The sequence below is a fragment of the Apis florea genome, unplaced genomic scaffold, assembly GCF_048593485.1.
Source record: "Apis florea isolate Af1SG1 unplaced genomic scaffold, ASM4859348v1 contig_3587_pilon, whole genome shotgun sequence".
Taxonomy (NCBI): Eukaryota; Metazoa; Arthropoda; class Insecta; order Hymenoptera; family Apidae; genus Apis; species Apis florea.
Genome location: NW_028256789.1, coordinates 3,622,375 through 3,645,343, shown reverse-complemented (window position 1 = coordinate 3,645,343; position 22,969 = coordinate 3,622,375). Strand labels below are relative to the sequence as shown.

At 33.6% G+C, this 22,969-nt stretch overlaps 5 protein-coding genes and 1 long non-coding RNA gene across 16 annotated transcripts in view; 2 read left to right on the top strand and 4 right to left on the bottom strand.

Moving 5' to 3' along the window:
- GckIII (Germinal centre kinase III) overlaps nucleotides 1–5,864 on the bottom strand; it is a 74,118-nt gene extending 68,254 nt beyond the window's left edge. The window contains exon 1 of the mRNA XM_086914247.1: nucleotides 5,097–5,864. Coding sequence (XP_086770373.1) covers nucleotides 5,097–5,111 — 15 coding nt within the window. The 5' untranslated portion in view covers nucleotides 5,112–5,864. The remainder of the gene's footprint in view (nucleotides 1–5,096) is intronic.
- A 546-nt stretch (nucleotides 5,865–6,410) lies between these two features.
- Nucleotides 6,411–12,351, top strand: Arglu1 (Arginine and glutamate rich 1). 4 transcript variants are annotated; one of them, XM_003690806.4, is made up of 6 exons: nucleotides 6,417–6,762; nucleotides 7,035–7,175; nucleotides 7,545–7,592; nucleotides 7,879–8,104; nucleotides 10,966–11,049; nucleotides 11,118–12,351. In XM_003690806.4, exons 1-6 carry the CDS (start codon nucleotides 6,620–6,622, stop codon nucleotides 11,280–11,282), a joined length of 807 nt encoding a protein of 268 aa, XP_003690854.1. In that variant the 5' UTR covers nucleotides 6,417–6,619; the 3' UTR covers nucleotides 11,283–12,351. The 4 variants fall into 4 exon arrangements, with proteins under 4 accessions (XP_012350341.1, XP_003690854.1, XP_012350342.1 ...); XM_012494888.3 differs by having other exon boundaries at nucleotides 6,424–6,762; nucleotides 7,119–7,175; XM_012494887.3 differs by lacking the exon at nucleotides 7,545–7,592 and having other exon boundaries at nucleotides 6,411–6,762.
- LOC147656588 (tubulin glycylase 3A-like) lies at nucleotides 12,322–15,309 on the bottom strand. The gene is made up of 11 exons (XM_086914241.1): nucleotides 14,929–15,309; nucleotides 14,434–14,833; nucleotides 14,234–14,367; nucleotides 14,064–14,156; nucleotides 13,834–14,009; nucleotides 13,633–13,771; nucleotides 13,357–13,570; nucleotides 13,197–13,287; nucleotides 12,944–13,114; nucleotides 12,623–12,879; nucleotides 12,322–12,541 (listed from the first exon to the last, which is right to left on the bottom strand). The coding sequence occupies exons 1-11, from the start codon at nucleotides 15,166–15,168 to the stop codon at nucleotides 12,378–12,380; spliced, it is 2,079 nt and encodes a 692-aa protein (XP_086770367.1). The 5' UTR covers nucleotides 15,169–15,309; the 3' UTR covers nucleotides 12,322–12,377.
- Nucleotides 15,159–16,995, bottom strand: LOC105737312 (uncharacterized). The gene is made up of 3 exons (XM_012494886.3): nucleotides 16,465–16,995; nucleotides 15,905–16,394; nucleotides 15,159–15,829 (listed from the first exon to the last, which is right to left on the bottom strand). Exons 1-3 carry the CDS (start codon nucleotides 16,603–16,605, stop codon nucleotides 15,360–15,362), a joined length of 1,101 nt encoding a protein of 366 aa, XP_012350340.1. The 5' UTR covers nucleotides 16,606–16,995; the 3' UTR covers nucleotides 15,159–15,359.
- LOC100865531 (tubulin glycylase 3A) lies at nucleotides 16,863–22,878 on the bottom strand. 8 transcript variants are annotated; one of them, XR_015294143.1, is made up of 14 exons: nucleotides 22,232–22,417; nucleotides 20,751–20,979; nucleotides 20,477–20,662; nucleotides 20,198–20,418; nucleotides 19,976–20,103; nucleotides 19,617–19,890; nucleotides 19,326–19,539; nucleotides 19,162–19,252; nucleotides 18,604–18,774; nucleotides 18,286–18,539; nucleotides 18,006–18,202; nucleotides 17,565–17,837; nucleotides 17,293–17,505; nucleotides 16,863–17,208 (listed from the first exon to the last, which is right to left on the bottom strand). XR_015294143.1 is itself a non-coding variant. In XM_086914235.1 (14 exons), the coding sequence occupies exons 2-14, from the start codon at nucleotides 20,860–20,862 to the stop codon at nucleotides 16,975–16,977; spliced, it is 2,559 nt and encodes an 852-aa protein (XP_086770361.1). In that variant the 5' UTR covers nucleotides 20,863–20,979; nucleotides 22,827–22,878; the 3' UTR covers nucleotides 16,863–16,974. The 8 variants fall into 8 exon arrangements, 7 of the variants coding, with proteins under 7 accessions (XP_086770361.1, XP_086770363.1, XP_086770365.1 ...); XM_086914235.1 differs by lacking the exon at nucleotides 22,232–22,417 and adding an exon at nucleotides 22,827–22,878 and having other exon boundaries at nucleotides 17,293–17,496; XM_086914237.1 differs by lacking the exon at nucleotides 22,232–22,417 and adding an exon at nucleotides 22,827–22,878 and having other exon boundaries at nucleotides 17,293–17,496; nucleotides 20,534–20,662.
- Nucleotides 21,314–22,179, top strand: LOC147656587 (uncharacterized). The gene is made up of 2 exons (XR_015294149.1): nucleotides 21,314–21,588; nucleotides 21,687–22,179. It is a non-coding gene; the product is annotated as an uncharacterized LOC147656587 (long non-coding RNA).
- Nucleotides 22,879–22,969: the final 91 nt, after the last annotated feature.

The window sequence follows — 22,969 nt, the reverse complement described above, 5'->3', positions numbered from 1 at the left end:
CATTAAAACTTTCTCGAAAATATCGACCACGTTTTTCTTAATATTCTCTCTCTCTCTCTCTTCATCTGTTAAAAAATAATCATTTCTTCACGCGATATTCACGCTCCCGAAGAAACGCAGTGCATACAGTTTAGTTAGTTTCCTTCCTAGTCTTTGCCCAATTAATCTCGCGTCTTAATGAAGTTTCATCGGCTCGAGATTAGCACCGCCGTCAATATATCCTTGGTGTACTGGAACACGCGTCTGTATCCCTTCCCAACTTCCTGCAATCTTGCATATACGCCGTATACACAAATACGCTCCAACGCACTTACATACCGCGTGTTCTTAAAGTAAGTAGCAATGTAGCAACCGTGGTGTACCGTGGTTAAGACCTTATTTTACCGTAGACATTCGAAAATACTCGGCAACCGACGAGTTATAGACGAATTCCGAAACTTTTCCCAACAGTTTCCAAGTCTGGGGGAAACCTTAACAATTTCGGAAGTATGCAAGAGAAGGATGGAAGATGATGCCGTTTCCAGACCGATATCTTGTATCTTTTTTGTTCCTCCACCACGTCTCAGACCAATTAGACGTTAAAAATTACGAAACACCCCGTGTACACCGACTCGAACCGCGTTATCACCTACGCGTACATGCACCCGGATACGTATAAATGCAAGCCGGTACAAGCCGGGGGGTTGCACGCGTACGTGTAAATACACGGGGATGCAGAGCGCGCGCATACACGCGTGTACCGAGGGGGTGGACGAGCACGAAGCTATTACTCGGTTTACGAGGGGCAACACGCTGCTGACGTTTACGGGCGAACGAAACCCACCGAATGCGCCGCCACGATTAATTCCCGCGCGCCTTGTTCCAATCCGAAAGTTTTATGGAAAATACGATACCTAGGGGAACGGTAGGTCGAGATGCAGCTTGCCCTCTTGCGCCGCGAAATCGTACGAGCTTTCATAAAGAGAGAGAGAGAGAAAGGGAGCATTCTCGAGTATGATTTGTGTTTATACGCGTACATCGCGGCCAGAAAACGGATAATTAAAGCACCGTTGTGTCTCGAACGAGGTTACCCACGCGGAATGGGAATTATGGGAACGCTCGTTGTCAGAACGTGGAATAAACTCCGTGTCACCGCAATGCCCCCCGTCCTCCTCTTCCATTTTATAAATTATTCGAAAAATGATTTCGCGTAAACGTTGCACACGATTCTCCAATGTTTCATCGAGCGGATAAAATAATGGGATCGCCATTATTCAGCGATTACGATTGGTCTCGGTTTGGCAACGGTGCCAATTTTTAACGGCGTTTCCGAATGCGTGCGACACGATACGCGACGGCCCTCTTTTCTTCTCCACCGTGCATATTTTATCGAAAATAAAATGGAGAACGGCCAAGCACCACGGGGGCGAGCTTGCACACAGGCACGAGTTGTAAACCCGTACAAACTCTCCCGTATCTCCTATCCCGTGGTGTCTTTTTTCACATTTACGACAGTGGTGACGACGCAACGATTTAGATTCGCGAAAGCAGCAGCGAGCGGCAGTAAATTTCAATTTTATAACGTGAATTGCATTTTTCCTCGCGACTCTCAATCCTTATGCATCCTCGATCGCGCTCGTACATCCTTCCTTCAGATCCCGATATCCCTCTCGTTCGATCGCGATCCAACGTTTCCTCATCGTACGTGTCCCATCCGTACAAGGAACTGCGAAAACGGCCGTGTTCCGTAGATTTTAATTCACCGGGAAGTAGATATTACACCTGGAAATGGAGCACAATGGCGCATTGTGTCCGCGCCGGAGAGCCTTAATCACGGATGTACTCGCCTTTGTCAATTTCCATAGTTCAATTCTTCGTTGTCTATGATGCTCGCCCACGGATTCGGATTCGAAACATCGGCGGATCGCATTTGTCCGCGTGCACTTTATTACCCCGCGCGAGGTACAAGGAACAGATACGTTGCATCGAGGCCACGATCGAACAATGTCTATTGTGTAACGTAAGCGATAGTAACGACTATCTTTCGCCGATGTTGATAACTCTGTTATAGAAATTAATTTCACGAGTATCACGCGACGTCTTCCAACCCCTCTCCTCCCTAGGATCCCACGAATCGTCAACGTTCAAATTATTGTTACCCGGATTTTTACCCTGATATCATTATCCTTGACATCCACGTTCGAATCGACGTTAATTAAAAAAAAAAAAAAAAAAAAACACGCACGGTTCTCACGAGTACGCGATCCTCGCGCGATAACGCGTTTAAATATAATAATAAAGATGCCCCGAGATAGATTTCTTCGATCAATGCCCGTTATCAAAGCGGCGAATCTTCGATGCTAACCTGCTTTCCGCCCACGCCTCCGATTTCTTGTACGCCCGAATCAAGAAGAAGAAGAAGAAGGGAAAAAAGAACGAAACTTCAAACGTCGTTTTTTTACTACCTACGTAATAACGGTATAGCAATCGTATAGAAACGTACGGCACACAGATATAGGCATACGTCGCGTATATCTTTAATATTGCTACGCCGATAAAGTTTACAACAACGCACCGATAACTATGCATACGTATATACCGTGTGTTTGCACGTATGTTTATGCGCGTTTCGACGATCCGAGGTGCGAGCTAGGCTTTCCGGAATACGATAAGAATAACCGCGTCGATAACAGGCCGACTGTGTGCGTCGATCTAAACGTGTATGTAATAGATGATATTGGTCTACGAGCAACGGGTTTTCGTTTCGTTGATTCGCAAAATGATTTTTATTTTCCGTAAGAATCAACTTTCGATTCGATTAACGGGCGTATTATCGATATAGGAATATCAAAAACTTCGGGTAGCTTGTTTTGAAAGTCAACAATCTTTACTTTCACCGCGGCTTGTTTGAACTGCTTCAAAAAGTTTGTCCGACAAGCTTTCGGTGAGAAAGTAAAAAGGTGCGACGAGATATTCGGGAGTGGAAAAAGGAAGATAAAGATCGAAAAGATAGACACGTTATCTGTGGAAAAAGAAGCCATATGATGGTGAAGTGGGTGGTGTAGAAGGGAGAGCAACGGTGGAATCCCACTTTGGTTACTTGTATATATTCCATCTCGATCGATATGATAGCTATGCCATAGTTGTAAAGACTGTCACTTTTATCTCTTTTTCTTTACGATGACTTTTACACCTCGATTGATATCCTTTTGAACGATCGATCACAAACGTATGAAGATTTTATTTTCAATTTAATTTTCAATAACCGCGAATTTCTTGAATTCGTAATCGAAATAATACCGAAAACAAATTTTTTTTTTTTTCGACAAAGTAATGCAAATTAGAATATGAAAATAAAGATTGCGACGTGAATGATAAAAAATCGTAATAAATAATCGTAGCATATAAAGATTAATGACAAACGGTGATGCGTTCTTTCATTAATTTCTCGTTTAAATTGCGCACGTGGAACTGATGAATGATCTACGCATAAGCTTTCACATGTATGCGAAAGCGTACACACGCAGAGCGATACAGTCACAGGTATTAATGCCCGAGGCAAAGTATATAAACGCTACTCTTCCCACTTATTACGTCAAAAGATGCTACTAACAATAAATGCTAAAGATCAACTCCGTTTAACGTTAGAATTATCGATCTATAGTACCTAAATATCTATTTTACGTACTTTTTCTTATATGTAAATGATTGCAATTAAAATCAATGCTAATAATTTTGTTCATTATTCGGTGATAATTTTTCCTCAAACTTATGAGACAAATATCGAAAATTTTCGTGATACGGAAGTTGCAACAATCGAACGATACAATCGAACAAAAAAGAAAAAAGAAAAATCATTAATCACGCGTACAATTACAATACATGTTTTCTATGTTTCGTATCGCACGATATGACTATCTATCGATGACATGCGATCTCGATATATTAATTACTGGTCAGCGCTCTTTTTGTTCGTTGAATGGTCAGCAAAAATAAGTAGGAACATATAAGATAAAAGGCATATACATAATTGCGATCGTGATTACACATCATCAACGATGATAAAAAGTCAAGGAAATGTAACGTTGAGATTCAAACTATTCCGCGAACTATCGTATAGATAACACCCTATTTATCATACGTGTAACACGTATTTCCATTATGTCGTCGTACCCATTTACGACATAATTTTTTTAACGATGTCACCATCCTAGAGAGGGTACAGAAACGTGCGCCATTCTAATGTATCATCTTACGCATGAATCAGGTAGTACACTGAAACGCTTTTTATTTTTCTTCTCTGCCGTGGAAACACTATACCCGTGTTTCTTTATGGGATATGGTTACGCAATAATGTCACAGAGAAACGTTACCGAGGCAGACAATCGGTGATAGTCGCAGTGGACACGTAAGCACGAAATTTCATCTCTTTCTCGCATTACTACACTATATTGTACTTGTTTACCAAACCATAGTAAAAATGTTTTCTTTCGATTTCTTTGCATAATATAATGTAATAAATATTATACAAATATTAATTCTGATTACCAATGATCAAACAATATTGCGATGAATTTTCGTTGAATTGATTTTTCAAAAGATTTTCAAGGCGAACGAATTTGATTGAAAAGAAAACATTGTTATATACTATAAATTACACGTATACCGTTATTCAAGAACGTAAAAAGAACGTCCTTGATAAATGTAATGTTGATAAATGTATAATGTTCTAATATTTCGCACGTATCATAACCTAAAGATGATAGTACAATATCGTTCGAAAAAACGTATATGCGTGCAATACGGATTTAAAAGGCGTATAGCTTGATGTTATTAAAGAATAACCGGATCGTTCCGATTTTGATCTCATGACCGTTTAACCACGCACAAAAGAAGTCACGGTGTCTCGAGAGAAACGAAAGGAGAAACAGAGAAAGAAAGGATGAGAATGAAGAGATGCAGGGAGAGGGGAGAGTTGATAACATGCCAGCTGTGCGCAGGAACGGAGGTTAGGTTAGAATTGGCGTTTGGGGGTCGCGAGGTCAGCTCACGGGATCGAACGACCGAACGGGATAGCAAGATAGCAAGATATAGAGGCATGCAGCAATGGAACTTACCTCGTTGAAGGCCATCTTCTTCGTTATGCTTCCGGACTCGCGGCTGCTTCCGGCACCTCCTTGCCCCACCGCTCCTGTAGAAGAGGATCGTCTCCCAGAGCCGCCGGACTAGTTGTTCCAGCAGCAGCTGATCTCGCCTGTCCAGAAATCCAAGGGAGGACGAGAGCACATCGAAGCCGCGAAAAACGCCACTCGCGGCACACTGAACACGAGCACGAAGCCGACCACGACGACGATAGCGACGACGGCGACGACGGTGACGACGACGACGACACTCGCGACCGACCTGTCTTACAGCCCTCCGCGACACACATACGTCACGGAACAAACACGACCGTACACCTTTGCGGGGGACCACCTACGAAACACTTTCGATCAACTTGCACGCGATCCGTCACGCGATTAGCATCCCCCTGCCGAGCGAGTTACCGTAGTGAGGATAATCTGGCATTCCTCAGGTGGGCACCGACAGCACCTTCGCCGATGTTCGAAATACCGCAGCGGCTTACCCGGCTACCTTGCTTTACAGTTATCGCGACACGTTACCAATCGATTGTCACTATATCATACGCGTATACCAATCGTCACAATCTGTTCAATACGTTGTAACCGTTTCTCGCACTGTTTTTTTTCACGTATTTATATTCGTCGCAGAACTATCCGCAAACAGAGGAGCGCCATCTTGATTTCTGCTGTCGCGGAACGAGTCAAATGAGATGCGCGCGACGCCGACACAGCTGTGAACGGGTGCCATTGCCAACGAAGACCGCGGTTTTTCGGAACACATACGACGCAATTACTTTCAAAGTTTGTCTCTTATTTCATTTACCTATTTTCCGATGCTAATCATTTTCGCGATGCTACCTATCTCCTTTTCTGCCTTCTTTTTCAATTATACTTAATTATTTTATACTATACCGTTCCTTCTTTTATAATTATTTTATAATTATTCTTTTATAATTATTCGGATATTATTATTATATTATATTTTTTTTTAATAGAAAACAAATATATATTTAATGTGCTTTATATAACGTACTTTTAATGTTATAAAATAATTATAAATAGCAAATATTGTATAATATATTGCAATTGCGTTTTGATTGGTTGAAAATGGATGGAAGCATTCTTATCGTGAAATTTGAATGTGAGAATTTAAAATGTTTAACATTTTAATAAAATATAACATCGGAAAATAAATGATTATAGAAAAAAAAGATATTATATATAAGTAATAAAAACACTTTTTATGTATTATACTTGAACTTCACTAAAATTTTTTAAAAAAAAGACTATAACAAACGGAGACACTTCAAGCTTGTGCGCCATCTTGGGCAATACTAAACATGGCCGCTGAAACTGCGTAAGTCAGTAGTGTGGTGTACATATTAACGGTGGATGGTTCATTATTCTATTGCAGTGTTCGCGTAGTGTTCGGTTATTTTTATGTCTATTTACATTCTTAGTGTTTAATATATCGTTAGTTTTACAAGTGAATTCTTCAAAAGACAGAATTTGTTGAAATGGGCCGTTCCAGATCCAGGACAAAATCTCCTAGTAGGCGGCGTCATAAGAGCAAGCATTCAAGAAAACGTTCAAAATCACGTGAGAAGCATTCGAACAACAAGTATTCTGACAAGCCAAAAGAACGTAGTTCAAAAACAAGGTAATATATTCTACTTTATTATCGAACATATGCATATTGGAATCGTTTCAATCTATCGAATTTTCCGCCATTTTGCCATATAGTCAATAAAAAAAAACTTTTTCATTGATATATATTACATCTAATTGGATGTTTATGTATCTCCTATTGTTGTACATATCTTAATGCGTTGTCTCTATTAATAAATATTAGTCAATTGATTTTTAATTGTCGCGTCAATTATTTCTTTCTGCAATTATATAGAATTTGAAAGAATTTATTTATTTTTGCAGGAAACGATCCCATTCTGCATCTTCTAGTTCATCAGATGCTTCAGATGATGTACATATAGTCAGTCATAAGAAACGTTCATACAGAGACAGAGATCGCAAAATGGATGAAGTAGAAAGACTGGCAGAAATGGAGCGGCAAAGGTAATTATAATTATATACAAATTTAATTATTTTTCATTTGATTTTTATTAATTAAATTAAATGTATTTTCACTAACGATATTTATCTACAATATCTACTTGTTTTTATTAAAATATTCAAATATTAAGAAAGGATAACATTAAAATGTTTTTATTATTTCCACATGCATTTGATATTATAGAATTGAGGTACTTATCCTTTAAGAAATATTCCTTTGCATTATTCTTTATATTTTATTTTTTTAAAAAGGCAAAAACAATATAAATTTTAGCACATTTAATTATTTTTTTAATTAATAAAGAAATTTAGTTTTTGCATATTTTGATTCTATTGGTATACGTTTTTTTTTATTTATAATTATGTTGTCAGGAAAAAGAAAGAATTATCGAACAAAACCTTCACCGCTAGTGCAGTTGGGTAAGATTGTATAACTATCTCATGGTGGTGGTTGAATTATTTTATATTGTATACATATAAGTACCTGATATGATTTAATACGTAATATCATTTTGGAATTTGATAAAATATATGCTAATTCTAAATTATATATTTTTAATATTAAATAAAACACATTTTATTTAATTAAATAAGATGATTACATTTTATTTTTATAAATAATTAAAATAAATAGCATGCTTATGTATTTGAAGCATGTATGCTACTTTTGTAGCATTAGAACAACAAAATATTTCTGTGTTTACAGAAGACAACGTGAAGTGGAGCAAAAAATGGTTGAAGAAGAAGCTGCCAAACGAATAGAAGAACTAGTGCAGAAGAGGGTAGAAGAAGAACTAGAAAAACGTAAGGAGGAAATAGAAGCTGAAGTACAAAGGAGGGTAGAAGAAGCTAAAAGGGCAATGGAGCGTCAAATGATGGAGGAAATGGAATGGAGACAAGCAAAACTTCGTGAGGAGGAAAAACGAAGAGAGGTAAGACCAATCCAGAGAAACATTGGCCAGTGTTAGCCCAAGCGCTGTTTCGATCAACAGGAAATAAATCTGGTGCTCTATCCTTGCATTATTTTTATATTTAAATAAACAATATATTTTGATAAAGGCAGAGCTATAATATTAATGAAATATATATATATATAAAATGGAGGAAATATATTTTATAATTTAATGAATTGACTGGTAAGATGCAATTTAATTTAAATGTTTCTAAACTATAAAGAAAATTTAGGGTTTTATATGTTTGCATGTGTTGACATAAAAAAAAAAAAAAATTAGAAAATTCTAATTGGGCATTCCAAAAATTATATAAATATTATTAATTGAAAATATTTATGGTGAAACTAACACGTGTGATTGTAGCGCTGTATTAAGCTTCTATTTCGCGATCACAGCGTTTGGGCTTGAAGCATTGTGGTTATTAATGAGAAAAAATATTATTAAAAAGCCACATTGCTTCGACTTCCCAACATCCACTGAGGTCGCGTTGTTGGGAATGTATACTTTCTCTTGTGGGGAAGAATTTTGCTATTATAGGCGCATGTATCGGATATTTATGAACAGAATATTGTATTTGTACCATGTATATATTTATATATTTGTACAACATTAATACCTTTCATCACACAATATTTCGATTGCCAGTCGTATCTACTATTGCAAAAGTTGCTTTCGAATGCATTAACTATGTTTATGCTCGCAACTTTTACAATTGTTATACCTGACAATTCAACAGACCTAACTATTTATTGATCTAGTTTATATCCGCGTATGTGAATGTCCACATAATCGCATCGTTTAATCTCTTAAAAAGTAGAAAAGGAAGTATCCAATTACTTAAAGTTAGTGATCCCAAACTTTGTAACTTGCTAAACAGAAAAAAGCAATCGTAAGTTTGAAATAAAGTTATTTTTCTACGAAACTAGGAAAATGATATTTTTCCCTGAATAGTTTTTGCTGTCAATGAAGCAGTAGATTTAAAAAATTGTTAAATTTTTTCATAAAAATCTTCTTAAATTTTATCAATATGATTGCACAATTATTTTTAACTTTATTTAGGCGGTACAACAAAGATATTTCTATTTGTAGTGATAAAAGTGAATTAGATTTTTTCTTTTTAATAGATCTTTTTTTCACATAAAAGTTTTTTTTTTATTAATCGTACAATTATTAAAAATATATAATATAAATAATATTGTATGATTACTTTAAAATTTGGAAATTAAAGAAAATATATATTTAGTTTATATATATACATACATACATATATATATATAAACTGCTCTTGATAAAATGCTTTTTTTTATGCAAACTATAATGAGTATAAATAATATATAATAGAATAAATAATAAATAATAGAAATATTAATAGTTTTAATAAGAATAGAAAGAAATATTTATTCTATCCCGTAACTTTTTCATTCTAAGCTCTAATAACAGCTTTGATTAATTTAGTATAACCATTATTCTGAGTTACAAGAAGGGGTCCTGTTATTTGATCTAATTGGCTATGATTTATATATTTAGAAAATAATATTTATATATATATTTTTTTTTATCTATTTATAAATATTCATAAATACTTCATTTTCCTTCAAATACGACTAGGAGTTTTCTTCTACTATGTTTTTTATGTATATGCACAATTGGTTATTTTCACCCTCGGGAAATCAGCACGTTCCGGTCAAATGGACAGCGACCCTGATTACAAGTTGACCATACTTTTATTCTTATTGCTTTGCACATTGAGTTTGCACTGAATATGTGAACAAGTTTGGGAGAAAATTAATTAGAAAGGGAGAGGTAGACGTTAAAGGGCAGAATTAGAATCCCATAGCAACAAAGCACGACCTAGCAATATATAGGTCACCTTCCTTACTGACTACCAACAGAAGATGCCGGTATTTTACTCACTGCTGAGTGATTGTCGATGAAGAAGGCATCCCCTACGTGCTGGCGCGAGCTTCATTCAGGTATTATCCAATTTATATATTCATAATTCATTTTATACCGATATTATTATTATCATTCTTTGTTTAAACACTATGTATCGGAAAGACAATATTAGGGATTATTTTAGATTTGCTAAATATTAGTACCTGGGACACAACGCATTCAATCGACAGGTCGGGGCGGATGGCACCACTCGTTCGTAAATATTTTTTTAATACGTTTTCCATCTTTTTTTTTTTTTTTCAAATGCACATCAGCCATTATCGAAGATATGTGAACCATCATTATCTGTGAAAAAAATTATTACAATTTTTTTCTTTTTTTTTTTTCTTTTCTTTTCTTTTCTTTTTCTTTTTTTTCTTTTTTTTTTTTTTTTTTTTTTTAATTTAAGACAATATTTTTATACCTTCTGCATTTAGAGTTTATCCTGCACTTAACAGAGTTACTCAACATATCGCGTTTAAGAAAGGAGAATTAAAATTATCTGTACATCCTTTTGCATGCACAGTGAATTGATTCAGAATCATAATTCACGTTTTTTCACTTTCAAGTGGCATCCTAAGTCGTCGTATTTCCATCTGGGGAATCTGTCAATAAACAGCATTCGCTGGGAACTAAGAGGAGCTCATTTAATCCAAATGAAGAAACTGAGTTTATATACATCCTCCGTTACTTTTATATCAACAAGCCATCCTAATTCTTTCAAATCCTCGAAATTTCACATATTCCCAACTATCTTTTCCATATAAAAAAGAATGGTTCTTAGGATGTATAACACTAGACTGTTGACATAGCGGCACTATGATTTTTGAATATGAACAGTGTAACAACAGCTGGTGAACAATACCATCATTGCTTCATGTAAATAGATCCCATTGTCGTTGTAGGAGGAAGAGCGGAAGAAGCGAGAGGAGCTTGAGAGGATCTTGGAGGAGAACAACAGAAAGATAGAAGAAGCTCAGAAGAAACTGGTAGGTCTTTGAAGAAATTAAATCCTGGACCATCTGGATGATTAACCACAAGTGTTTCTTTCGATTAGGCTGAGGAAAGATTGGCTATGGTCGAACAACAACGTTTGATGGAAGAAGAAAGGCAAAGAATGAGAAAAGAACATGAAAAACGTGTTAAAGAGGAACAAAAGAAAATCCTCGGGAAGAACAACTCGAGGCCTAAATTGTCCTTTACACTAAAGCCAGTTACGTGAGTCTGTATCATTTCGTGCAGTTTTATATGTGATATTTATACATCTTGTCGGATTTGGAATCATTCATATTCCGCAAGAACATTCAACATATGCTGCGCGTACATGAGTACATAAAAGATGCAGCAATAAGATCCAAAGCTCATTCAGAATGTATTTGCGATAATCATCGAAATCTGGCAATGTTGAATTTTTTTATTTGATTATGATGATCATATGTACGTCAGAATTGAATAATTAATTCTATACTTGACAGATTTCGAAACCCAATACAGGTGGGATTTTACCTGTTCAAGACTACACTGATGTCAATACAGAGAAACATATGTTTTGTGCAGGAATGTAATAGAGCAAGCATTTGTATTTATCTGTTATGTTATACATTTTTTTATATTGTAATAATAAAAAAATATTCTGTACAAATTTGCTTGATCTGTTTGACAAAAGTGTAGTCTAGCCTAGTTTGGTGTGTTCTACAAATTGCAAATGCAGTTTATATAATGCTGTTTCTCTGTAACTATATTATACAAAAAATACTTTTATTTCAGTTAGATATATTAATGAAAAATGAATCGTATTTAATGCATTCGCATTTTCAAGCTCGATGACCCAAATAGATTTTGTAATTAAAACACAAGTGTATACATGAATTTTCTACGAGAATAGAACTATTGTGCATCTGTAATACATAATATACAAATCAATTTCGAAAAATAGTAACAGAAGAGCTAATTTTTTTAGTACGTTAAATCGAGATCTTAATGAATTGTGCATACGTTTAGAATTTAATACAGAGTTCGTTCTGTCGATGAAAAAAAAAAAAAAAGAAAATAGAGTAAAAATGTTCTTTTTTAATCAAAATTAAAATAAGAATGCTGATTAAAAAAAAAAAATAATAATAATACGTTGACTGGATCATAAATTTGTACACAAGTATGAATGCAACCATGAACATATATTTCTTGTACGCATTCGTGTATAAATGTGTATTAATATAACAAAAAATCATTCGTTCATAAAGGATTGTATACCTAAAACATTGTTACTTATAAAATAAATACGTTTTTATTAATTCTCGTTTATTTTATATTTCATGTTTTATAATCGATTTCGAATCGAATTTTTGGAAAATACAGCTTTACCACGAATTCCAAGACTTACACCTTTTCCTAAAACATTTCTGTAAAACGGATTACGTTGTTTGTAAATGCATTCAAATTTACCACGAGCAGCTTTCTTATTTTTACGACGATCTAAAACCACTGAAAAATAATCGTAATAATTGGTTTTTAAAATAAATTTTCTCTATATTTTTAAGAAAGTTTGAAAACTTGATTGGCTACCTTTAATAGTATCTTCTATTATTTCTGGATAAAGTTTTTCAGTAACACTACTACTTGGAGGATGCAATCTTGGATTCGTATTGATTTCAATTAACCAGACTGATAGGTCATCCATTATTAAGAAATCAGCACCGTATAATTGAAAGCTATTTTTTCGATTGACCATATTTTCTTGAGACGCCAGAAGTGCCCCAATTAAATTTTGTTTTATACCCGGTTTAATGAGCTTTTCCCATGCTGATTCACGATCTGTGTCTCTGGGGAGATAAAGCATTGAATAATTGCTCAAGATTTATCTTAAAAGTGATATAAAATGCATACTTCAAGTATTCTTTAAAGTTATGAAGATTCCAATGAAGTTCGCAAGGTATTGGTGAGTCTTCATTTATTGTTTTTCTGTATTTCAATTGCACAGTTGTATTGCATAAATGAATCGATTCGTGGAAGTTATTGAGTGTAAAATTTTTCGATGCAAAACGAACCAGAATATCCCTTCAAAAAAAAAAAAAAAATGATTCGATAAAGAAATATTCAACAAAGAAAAATATTTAAAGATAGAGGAAAAAATCGATACTTGTACATCCAGATTGTAAGAGGTTGCGTACTGGTAATCAAAAACCATTGCCTAATATCAATTTTCGTTTTATGTACAAGTAATGGTCGTTCTAAAAATAATGGATAACGTTATTAATTTATTCTTAACATCTTTCTAACACTGATGTGGTTACATTCACCTATGTACTTTTGCACAACGTACTGCATACATTCCTTGGAAGTTTGATTTATCTTGGCCAAAATTTCCGATAATGAATTCTTAAGAATTATACCTTTGCCCAAACTTTTATCACCCGGTTTTATAATCCAGATATTCCTCATTCCATCGATTTGAGTCTGGGGACGACATTGCATCATTGTTTTCATCGTGTTTGATGCGTATCGTAAAAGTTCCTGATAAAAAAATACATAATATAATCTACCAATTCAATCTGGTTTTTATATTAATTATATACTTCAATGTTTATTTCATTTTTCTTCTGCAATACTGCACGTCTCTGCAAAATTCGTTTGTACCACGATAAAAATTCATTCCAATCAGGAATCGGTATGTCTTTATTCTCCTTTCCGTCAATATCCTCGTGTGCACAAACACTGTAATTTATTTAAAATTTTATAGAAAATGTTTGAAATTTTGTTACTTTATTTTTTAAAACCTTATGTATTCGGTGCATCGTTCAAGAGCGAATAAAATTGCTTTCATAGGAATAGTCCCGTCTTCAGACCAAACAGAATTTGGTCCAACAACGCTGGCAAAGCATAAAAACCATTTAAGAATTCCCATGCTAGCCGTGATGTAAAAATCTTGAATGAATTCTTCTATCTGTGCAGGCTGAACAGATGTTTCAATTACTATCACGATGCGGAAGAAACCTTGCATACAAACCTGATAAACGTTGTAGCATCGTGGAAATTGTACGTTTGATACGTCAGCTTCATAAAACCAAGAAATATTCTCTAAATTATTACACATATCGACCTGAAATAATTTTAATGTAATTCTAATGTAAATCAAAAGAAAGAAGGAAAAAATAATGGAAATTTGGCATAAACAACTTTTGACGTAAAGTAACATCCGGTAAATTTGTTGACTATGGTTCTCTCTTCTGTTCTAATAGATGCTCTCTTATTGGAATACCATATAAAATTTGGAGGGCATTTCAACAATTTTTCGACTGTTTCCAAACCAGCTGAAATATGAAGAATATATATATTTTCCCTTTTGTCGAAAAATGGAATGAGTTTCTGTGAATAACCTTCGGAAATTTCCGGAGACATTGAAAGCATTTTTCTGATAAATTTTTTCTCTATCCAACCTCTCTGTCCTAGAGGTTTTCTTATCGGTGGAAATATACCATATATCACGAAAATCTTATGTTCGTTTACAGCTTTTGATAAAATTTTTAAGATGAAATTGATCTTTGCATTTTCACTGTTAAGAAGTCTCATATATTCCCTCAAAATAATCTTGCCGTACGTATTCTCACTTTCTTTCTCCTGGTCCATAAGCAAATCATCAAGATCATCGCGATTGCAAAGAATCTCGGCATTCGCAGTTTTTATAGGCTCTATGTTTGTAATCATTATGGGATCGGAAACTTTGTTAAAAATTAACTTTGATTCTTCCTCAATTTCCTTTGGATCTTTTGGATATATCTTACAAAAAATGTTGCGAAATATTTTTATATGTATTTTAATACTCTTAGAAGATATTCTGTTGCTTTTTTTAAACTCAACTAATTCTTTCGTACCTGCCAACCTTGACAGTGTTTTTTAATTGTGCAATCCGCGGAGATTAACATAATTTGCCATTTTTGTATCACTACAGTTTTTATATCATTTGAGATTTCCAATTTATGCTTTGTATTTTCTGATATTTTATTTTGAATATTAGGAAATCCATGGTTAGAATCTGTAATCTGTAAGATATTATTTCTATTTTTTTGATCGTTAGCTTCAAAAAAAATTATATAACTCTTCGTTTGCCGCATTGTACAATCTTTTTATTAACAAAAAATTTCATTTTTTTACATGTTTTATTCATGTCTCTATTTTCACACTTTAATTTACATTATAAAAATTTTTAATAAAAAATTGAAATCATTTTGTAACAATATTGACAATCGATAGATAAATTTCGATATTGTTCTATATTCAGGATTTACTATAAAAAAAATATTTTTTAAACATTTCTGAATTGTTTCTTCCAGCTCTCTTCCCATGAATGCGTACACGATCTATATTTTTTTATAGCTTCATGCATAGATTCGTTCAATAATTTCTCTACTTCCGGTTTCTTAAAAATTGGTTTCATTACTTCGATTTTAATTCCATAATTGTTCATAACTTTCTTTGGTTTTTTAATTTCCGCTTCCTCTCGCGTCAATTTCGTCAAATCGATCTCCGCAATTTTGTTCTCAGGCTTGATGTTATGCGCTTTCATCGCCAATTTCTTCTTATATGCTTTTTGTTGTGCTTCTTGTAAATTCATTTCACGAATTATATCTTGTACAGATTTTAGCAGAAGTTTGTTCTTCATGATTCTATTTTCGATACTTTTTTTCTTTTTGGAAGTAATGGTAGTATCATCTTTTATCATATACATGGAATCGTAGGTTCTCTTAGTACCGCGAAGAATACTTCTTTTTTTATCTATAAAATAAACGATACACGTTTCTTATTATTTTAAGAAAAGAAAAGAAAAATTAAATTTTCATAAAATTCTACCTGAATACGAATTATTGTTATTATTTATGGTAAATTGTTGAAGGAACATTTCATTCTTCGCTGTTATTTGATTGTTATGTTTCTTAGGGAATCGCGATGTATAGGCTGTTTTCATGTTTGTAGTGTGACATTTTTTATTTTTCATATCAGTTTTTTCTTTCAAACAATTTTTCTTTTTCAATCGTACGACTTTTGTGAAATATTTTTCATCTTCTTTACGCATCGATCGTTTCTTCGTAGAAAATTTTGGATTGTCCAGGTGAATGTACAAATTTTGATCAAATGTTACTTTCGGTAAAGTGACTAGTTTATTATGCGATTTTAAAAATTCGTTATTCAGATTTAGATTCACAGGATTCGTATGAAACGTTTCTATACATAGCGGCGTTTTTCTCGATTCATCAAGCTCACTCTCCGAATCGGTACAAGTATCAGATAGATAAAATGATATAGATTTTTCATTTAGTGAAGGTTGAACATTGTTCGTAGGCTGCCAAAAGAGAATTGGATAAATTTAACTTTAATGAAATGTGAAAATTAATCTTTATAAAATATCATACCAAAGATTTGCGTTTAGATTGCCGGAAAAATGTGCATTGAAAATTATCTTCATCGACACGATTGATATTCTTATCATCATTCAAAGTGTTCTTCACGGATACAGTATCTCCAGAATTCCAAGATAAGTCGGCGCACTCCATTCCACGTGACAAGTATGGACAGATAGAACATATATCGTTTAATTTGTTTACAATTTAGCATTAAATTTAAAAAAAATTTGGAAAATGATGGCTTCCATTTGTCTGATAGTTTCACTTATAATTTTGCTTTATTTTTTAAGTTGCCATTGATGTTGGTTAATTTATAAGCATATGTCAAAACATGATTTTTCAATTAAATATAGTCGATTTGATTTTGTTTCGATATTTTATGCAAAGAGTGAAAAATCGAAAAATTATTATAGTTGATAGTACAATTTTTTTATTGATCATTTACAAATACAGTTCAAATATAGAACTTCAAGAACAACAATGATCGCAACAACAAGTGCAGCTTACAGAGATTAACTATCAATTAGTTAATCTTAAACCAACAGCATACATATCCGTGATGTCAGACAAAATTTTATTTTTACTTTGTAAACTTTTTTTTGAAACATTATGATTTTTATTTTTTATAACTGATTGATTAATTTTGTTCGCTGTTGTTAAAACAGATGGTAACGTATGTGATTCCGGAGGAATTACAGATGTAGTATTTTTTTTGTACTTTTTAATGACATCTTGTACGGCAGTTTTAATAATCTAATAAGGATGAGAAAAAATATTATTAAACAAATATAATTATATAATATAAATGTACAAATAATCCTGTAAAATTAATTCTACCTTATCATTATTTTGTTTCAAAGGTTTTTCAATTTTTTGATTCAATTTTGTTTTTTGATTCACAGATTGTTTCTGAAAAGCCATAACTTTAGAAACCAACGATTGTTTCGCAGGAGATTCCATTTTATTGCTAAGTGTCCCAGCAAAAGTATGCGATTTTTTCGACAAACGTGATACATGCTTTTGATTATTTGCAACTTTTTCCTAATAATTCTTTTCTTAATAATTAAGATAATTTCTCTCAATTAAATTTCATTATTATATATACGTACTTGTGTCAAGATGGGAAATTTTGCTTTAGTATTAGAATTCGGACGAACCACAGGTGCACTTTTCATAGTCGATTCCTGCTTATCAATTAATACAGTTGTTATTACAGATTTCGGATTTATACTCGTAGGTAATGCTTGTCTTAATTTGGGCGAATCCATTTTATAATAAGCATAAAATTCCTGATCAAGTTGTATTTCTAATTCTTCGATCAAATCAACAATTACTGGACCAATTTGATTATGCGTAATTGATTTTTTCTTTGTCAAACAAGTCTAAAATTATTTGTGTGTAAAAACAAATTAATTAAATTGACATTTAACATAAACTGAATTTAAGAATTACAAATTGTTTCGGATAACATACCGTTGTGCAATATCGGATTAAAAATGAAGTTGTTCATGAAATTTAAAGGAAAGAATTTAAATTTTCTTCGAACCTACCATTGGGGATTTTGAGACAAGACTAACTTTTGAATCTTCATTGTTTACCAAAGACGTTTTTTTTCCAGTGGTTATTCTGGTTCCTTGAAGAGATAACGCTGCACCTAAATATGGTTGACAACTGGACATTCTTTGCTTGTAAGCTAGTTCAAATTCTCCCGTACTCGCATTCTTGTCTTCCCGATAATCTATCACCACTATAAAAATTCATAAGAAATAGGAGAAGGGCCAAAAGATCTAGTCTTGATAGATAGAGATAAATTGAACTCTTCTATGCTACCTTTTATAGTATCTTCTAAAACTTGCTTGCACAAGCGTGTCGTAACTTTACTCGAGTAACTCATGTCAGGATGACTATTGATTTCGATTAACCAGACGGAAAAGTCATCCATAACCATAAAATCTGCTCCATAAAGTTCAAAACTATTTTTTCGACGATCCATAGCTTCTTGACTGGCTAATAGCGAACCGACTAAACCTTGCTTCATTCCAGGATAAATTATATCATCCCACGCTTTGTCGTGTCCCTGAGATCTGGAGTTGGAGTTTTGTTAGTTGGTAGTAAATTTCGATCTGATCTAATTATGATTCATCATACTTGAGAAATTCTTTGAAGGTCGTAGCATCCCACATATTATCTGAAGGCAACGCAGGATTTCTATCGCCGCAATTTGTGTACTTGCATTGAATCGCGTGATTGCACAAATGAATCGACTCGTGGAAGTCCGTCAGACTGAACTTCTGGGAGCAGAATCGTAGATAACTTTCTCTGAAAACAGAAGATATTGCACTGTTACCATTGTGCTGCTCGTATGAATTGCATGCCAAATATACACACAAGTACATAATAATAGGACAAGCATTTACTACAAACTGGGTTAGAGAAGATCAATTTTACAAGGGGTGAACTCATAACTGATAATTTACCGATGGATGGTTTCTTCGAAAGTATTCAATTTTTAATTATACAATGAAAACTAATTATCTTCTGGATTGTAAGTTATTTCAATTGATAATTGTTGCGATGGATACGCAACAATTAAACGAAAGAAGTACGAGATAACGTGACACGAAAGAGGAAATTGTTTCGAGTTATATAGTATATATGTATTTGTACAACTACAATGTGCGCTATAATTATATCTGAAAATATTACCTGTATATCCACAGAGTTAAAGGCTGGGAGCAAGTAATGATAAACCATTGTCTGATGTCAAATTTAGTGTTATGTATCAACAATGGTCGTTCTATATAAAACAAATAGATATGATTTACTTAAAAATATATTTATAATAAAATATATAAGTTTGTATCGATTACCAATATATTTCTGTATAACATAACGAGTATCTGTTTTAGTCGATGGATTCATTTTCGTCATAACATCTTCTAGTTTATTTAAGAGAACGATTCCTCGGCCTCGACTTTTATTTCCCGGTTTCATAATCCACACGTTCATTATACCATCCATGTCGATTTGTGGCCAATACTTCTTCATCTTCTTTAAAATATGCTTCGACGCCAGGAAGAATTTCTGTTCACACCGTGCTAAATTAATATAGTTCCCATGACGTTACTTGTCAGCGATACAATCGAAATCATATTGCTTACTTGAAATGGAACATTGTTTCGAATGAAGAGAGATTGACCGTGAACGATTTGATAGTACCAACTGATAAATTGGTCCCATTGATGCGCCCAAATCCTTTCGACCTCTTGATCGATATCCTCGTGCGATTGTGCGCTAATGTAATCACTGCCTCGTTTAATCGCGAATTCTAATGCCTTCAAAGGCACAGTGCCAGTTGGTGATCTAACTGCATTTTCACCTTCAATATTTATCTTGTTAACCAACCATTTTAATAAATTTAAACATGCCGTGAATCTATAAATAAAAATAAAAAAAGAAATCGAAATGTTTAAAAATAATCTGGAAGAATTTTTATCCGAATATAATAATATTATTTCACCGAAAATCTTCTATGAAAGCGTGCATCTGATCCCCTTGGCATAAATTGTAGCAACGTGGAAAAAGGGTGTTCGCCACTCCAGCTTCGTAATACCAATGCATTTGTCTGACGTTCGAGCATAAGCCCACCTAAGGCAATCGATTTTCTTACAGGCATATATTATCCTTCTTTAAGGAGTGCCTCACACGACTAAAAGAAATTAACTGAGGTCACTTGAGATACCTTCGAGGTAAATCCTGCTCGATAATATCTGTTAAAAATTGTTGTCTTGTTATCTTGTGATGGCCAGCCGGGCCATTCCGATCCGGTATTCCAGAGAAAATCCACGGTATGATTAGTTAACATTTTAGAAATTAACAGGCGTTCACTTTGTTGATCCTTCAAGTCCCCAATGCCAGCCAGTAGTATTATAGGACTTGCATCCACGTTATAATGTTGGTCGCCTAAGGAATTAATTTATACGATACCAAAAATAAAGTGCACAAAATAATTTGAAAATACCAGTGTTGCTCTTTCTGTAGAATTTTTCACACCATCCTCGTTTTAACATGCACTCACGAATCACTCGAGCCCTTCCGTAAACCATAAATGTGTGGTGTGCAGCTATAGCATCTTTTACTATTTGTTTAATTCTCATAAACCGTTCGTGTAAAGTTGGTGGAATTTCTGAGATTGGGTGAATTTTTTCTATATGACACAATCAATGTTAAAGTATATATTAGTGAATATAAGTTATAAGAGATATATTTTAAAGTACATCTCGAATTTCTGTTACCCATTGGTTTCGTGTTGGGATCAATGGAATCATCCTCGTGTTCTTCATTTTTGTCCGCTTTATTCGTGCTAATCGGCTCCAAATTCGATGCTGCCTCATCGTTCGCTTTCATGTAGCGCACTTGCAAATCTGTATGTTCCTCTGCACTCTTTTGCTCTTTAATTTCACTTCATTGCAGTAAGATTTGTTTTAGAAAGGATGAGCCCGAGGACATCAACGTTATTTTATCCTAGGTCAATTTGCAATATTCGATATCAGTTATCGAAACAATAATGCACAAGGCGTACATTTTTTTATGATAATAAAATTATATGACATTAACATCCTGCATTAACATCCGAATTAGATTTCTTTCATATACCTGTTGAATCTTCGACATCCCATCAACATTCTTTGATTCAAATTAGTTTTAATTTCTAACAAATAATTGTTGTTTCAAATCTTAATTATTTAATAGAAGAATAACCTCGACATTGTATGATTAAAGACGACATTCTTCGATTCAGATATGAATTTACAATATATGAATCAATGAAACGAAAGCAAAACCCCGACTGAACGTCATCAACGACACGAGATATGTGTTCGGAATCTAGAATTCTGTAAGCGTGCGCTCTGGAAGCGTTTTAAACCACCCCAACTATTCGGCGGATTGGATAAGATTGCATGATCACGTCATTTTCGTGTTTCGTAAGATACGTTACAAGATTCGTGATTGTTAGATCAACCGTCTGATAAGAATGACCACTCGAGGTTCAAAGGTCATGGATACATTTAATCACACTTCGTTCCAAATTATTTTATCGCCAGATCAAGATTATTTAACAAAGTGAAAATTGTAATCTTAAAAATATTAGAATTTATTCGCAATGAAATTTAAAATATATACATTTATTTTTTGTATGATATAATTTCTCTGAAATTTCTACGTAACAGGTTATGTAATGGAATTTCAAAGTGGGTAAAAACGATCAGAAAGGGTAGGAGAGAACTGTTGGAAGAGGAGGAGCGTACCAGGCACCCTGCAGAACTACATGGCCACCAAATGCAGGCAAAGAAGCAAAAGCTATCGCGTGGATTGCCTTAACCATTCCACAGTTCTACAAACTCTGACCCACTTATTCAAACGCATTTTGATACACGTGAAGAGGCGACCTTCGATAGCGATGAATTACTTCGACTTGCTATCGTTAATTGTTAGAGTTCAATTTCACGCTGATAATTTAATAAAATATATGTGTCATTTACTATTTTAGAATTCGGATGATGCTTACGCGCTTTTGTTATCGGTTTTCCGGTTAAATCACATGTGATAAGAGTAATCTAAACGTCAAAAACGTAAAAACACCTAGGAGATAATGAGTTTCTTGTCAAAATTATGAATTTACACGATAAATGCGACAAATAAAAAGTCTGCTATTCTTCCATAGTCCATTCCATCTTTTTTGTATTATTGATTTAGACATTTATTAATTTCTTACCATTAAATATAGTGCGATATATGTTGTGGGAAATCATAGAATACAGCTGTACAACTGCATTCGTAGAGGAAAGGGTATAGTTATATGTTGGTGCAATTCTTACTGGAATATTGAAAAGAGTACAAAATACAAACGAACTTGAAAAAAAAACGAATGATGAGGGATAAACATATAACTGTCAATGAAAGAAACTATTTGAAAGTAGTGAAGAATGAAGTTGTTCGAGTTTTTTATTTTTAAAACTCATCAATTCAGCAATTCAAAAATTATTAATATTAATAATGTTAATGATAATGTATTGTAACAATGTCGAAAATATAAATAATTGATGTATATGTTAGCAGGAGGTGGAAATAATAATTTGATAATTATTAATATATACAATGGAATATGATGGATCGAAGAATAGAGGAATTGTACCAATACTTATCAACCGATATGAAAAATAAATCTAACCTATACCTTAAAAATAAATTAATTATATTTAGGATTAGGATAAATATCTTCCAATTTATATTAAAATAAATAAATAATAGATCCAATGATAGATTTTAATATTTTAAATAATAGATAAAGGTAAATATCAAGACTTAACTCAAGATAAAGACATTCCACAAAATACCATTTTAAAGATTTTCTTTTCTAACATTTATCCATGAAGCAGACAATCATACAATTTCTCTCAATTATAGAGGGCGCATTAAAATCTATAATATTTTGCTCAATCGGTATTTCAGA

Excerpts from the sequence above, each read along its gene's own strand:
- LOC147656588 (XM_086914241.1), bottom strand. The coding sequence starts at position 15,168 with ATGCGGCAAACGAAGAGTTATATAATTTTTTTTGAAGCTAACGATCAA. Across the intron at positions 14,368-14,433 it reads GTCTCCGGAAATTTCCGAAG|CTGGTTTGGAAACAGTCGAA; the intron begins GTTATTCACAGA and ends TTCATATTTCAG. Across the intron at positions 12,542-12,622 it reads AATAGAAGATACTATTAAAG|TGGTTTTAGATCGTCGTAAA; the intron begins GTAGCCAATCAA and ends ATTATTTTTCAG.
- LOC105737312 (XM_012494886.3), bottom strand. The coding sequence starts at position 16,605 with ATGGAGTGCGCCGACTTATCTTGGAATTCTGGAGATACTGTATCCGTG. Across the intron at positions 16,395-16,464 it reads AATCTAAACGCAAATCTTTG|CCTACGAACAATGTTCAACC; the intron begins GTATGATATTTT and ends CTCTTTTGGCAG. Across the intron at positions 15,830-15,904 it reads TAACAATAATTCGTATTCAG|ATAAAAAAAGAAGTATTCTT; the intron begins GTAGAATTTTAT and ends TTTATTTTATAG.
- LOC100865531 (XM_086914235.1), bottom strand. The coding sequence starts at position 20,862 with ATGAAAGCGAACGATGAGGCAGCATCGAATTTGGAGCCGATTAGCACG. Across the intron at positions 20,419-20,476 it reads CTACAGAAAGAGCAACACTG|GCGACCAACATTATAACGTG; the intron begins GTATTTTCAAAT and ends TTAATTCCTTAG. Across the intron at positions 18,203-18,285 it reads TTTAGAAGATACTATAAAAG|TGGTGATAGATTATCGGGAA; the intron begins GTAGCATAGAAG and ends GAATTTTTATAG.
- Arglu1 (XM_003690806.4), top strand. The coding sequence starts at position 6,620 with ATGGGCCGTTCCAGATCCAGGACAAAATCTCCTAGTAGGCGGCGTCAT. Across the intron at positions 6,763-7,034 it reads GAACGTAGTTCAAAAACAAG|GAAACGATCCCATTCTGCAT; the intron begins GTAATATATTCT and ends TTATTTTTGCAG. Across the intron at positions 11,050-11,117 it reads AAGAAGCTCAGAAGAAACTG|GCTGAGGAAAGATTGGCTAT; the intron begins GTAGGTCTTTGA and ends TCTTTCGATTAG.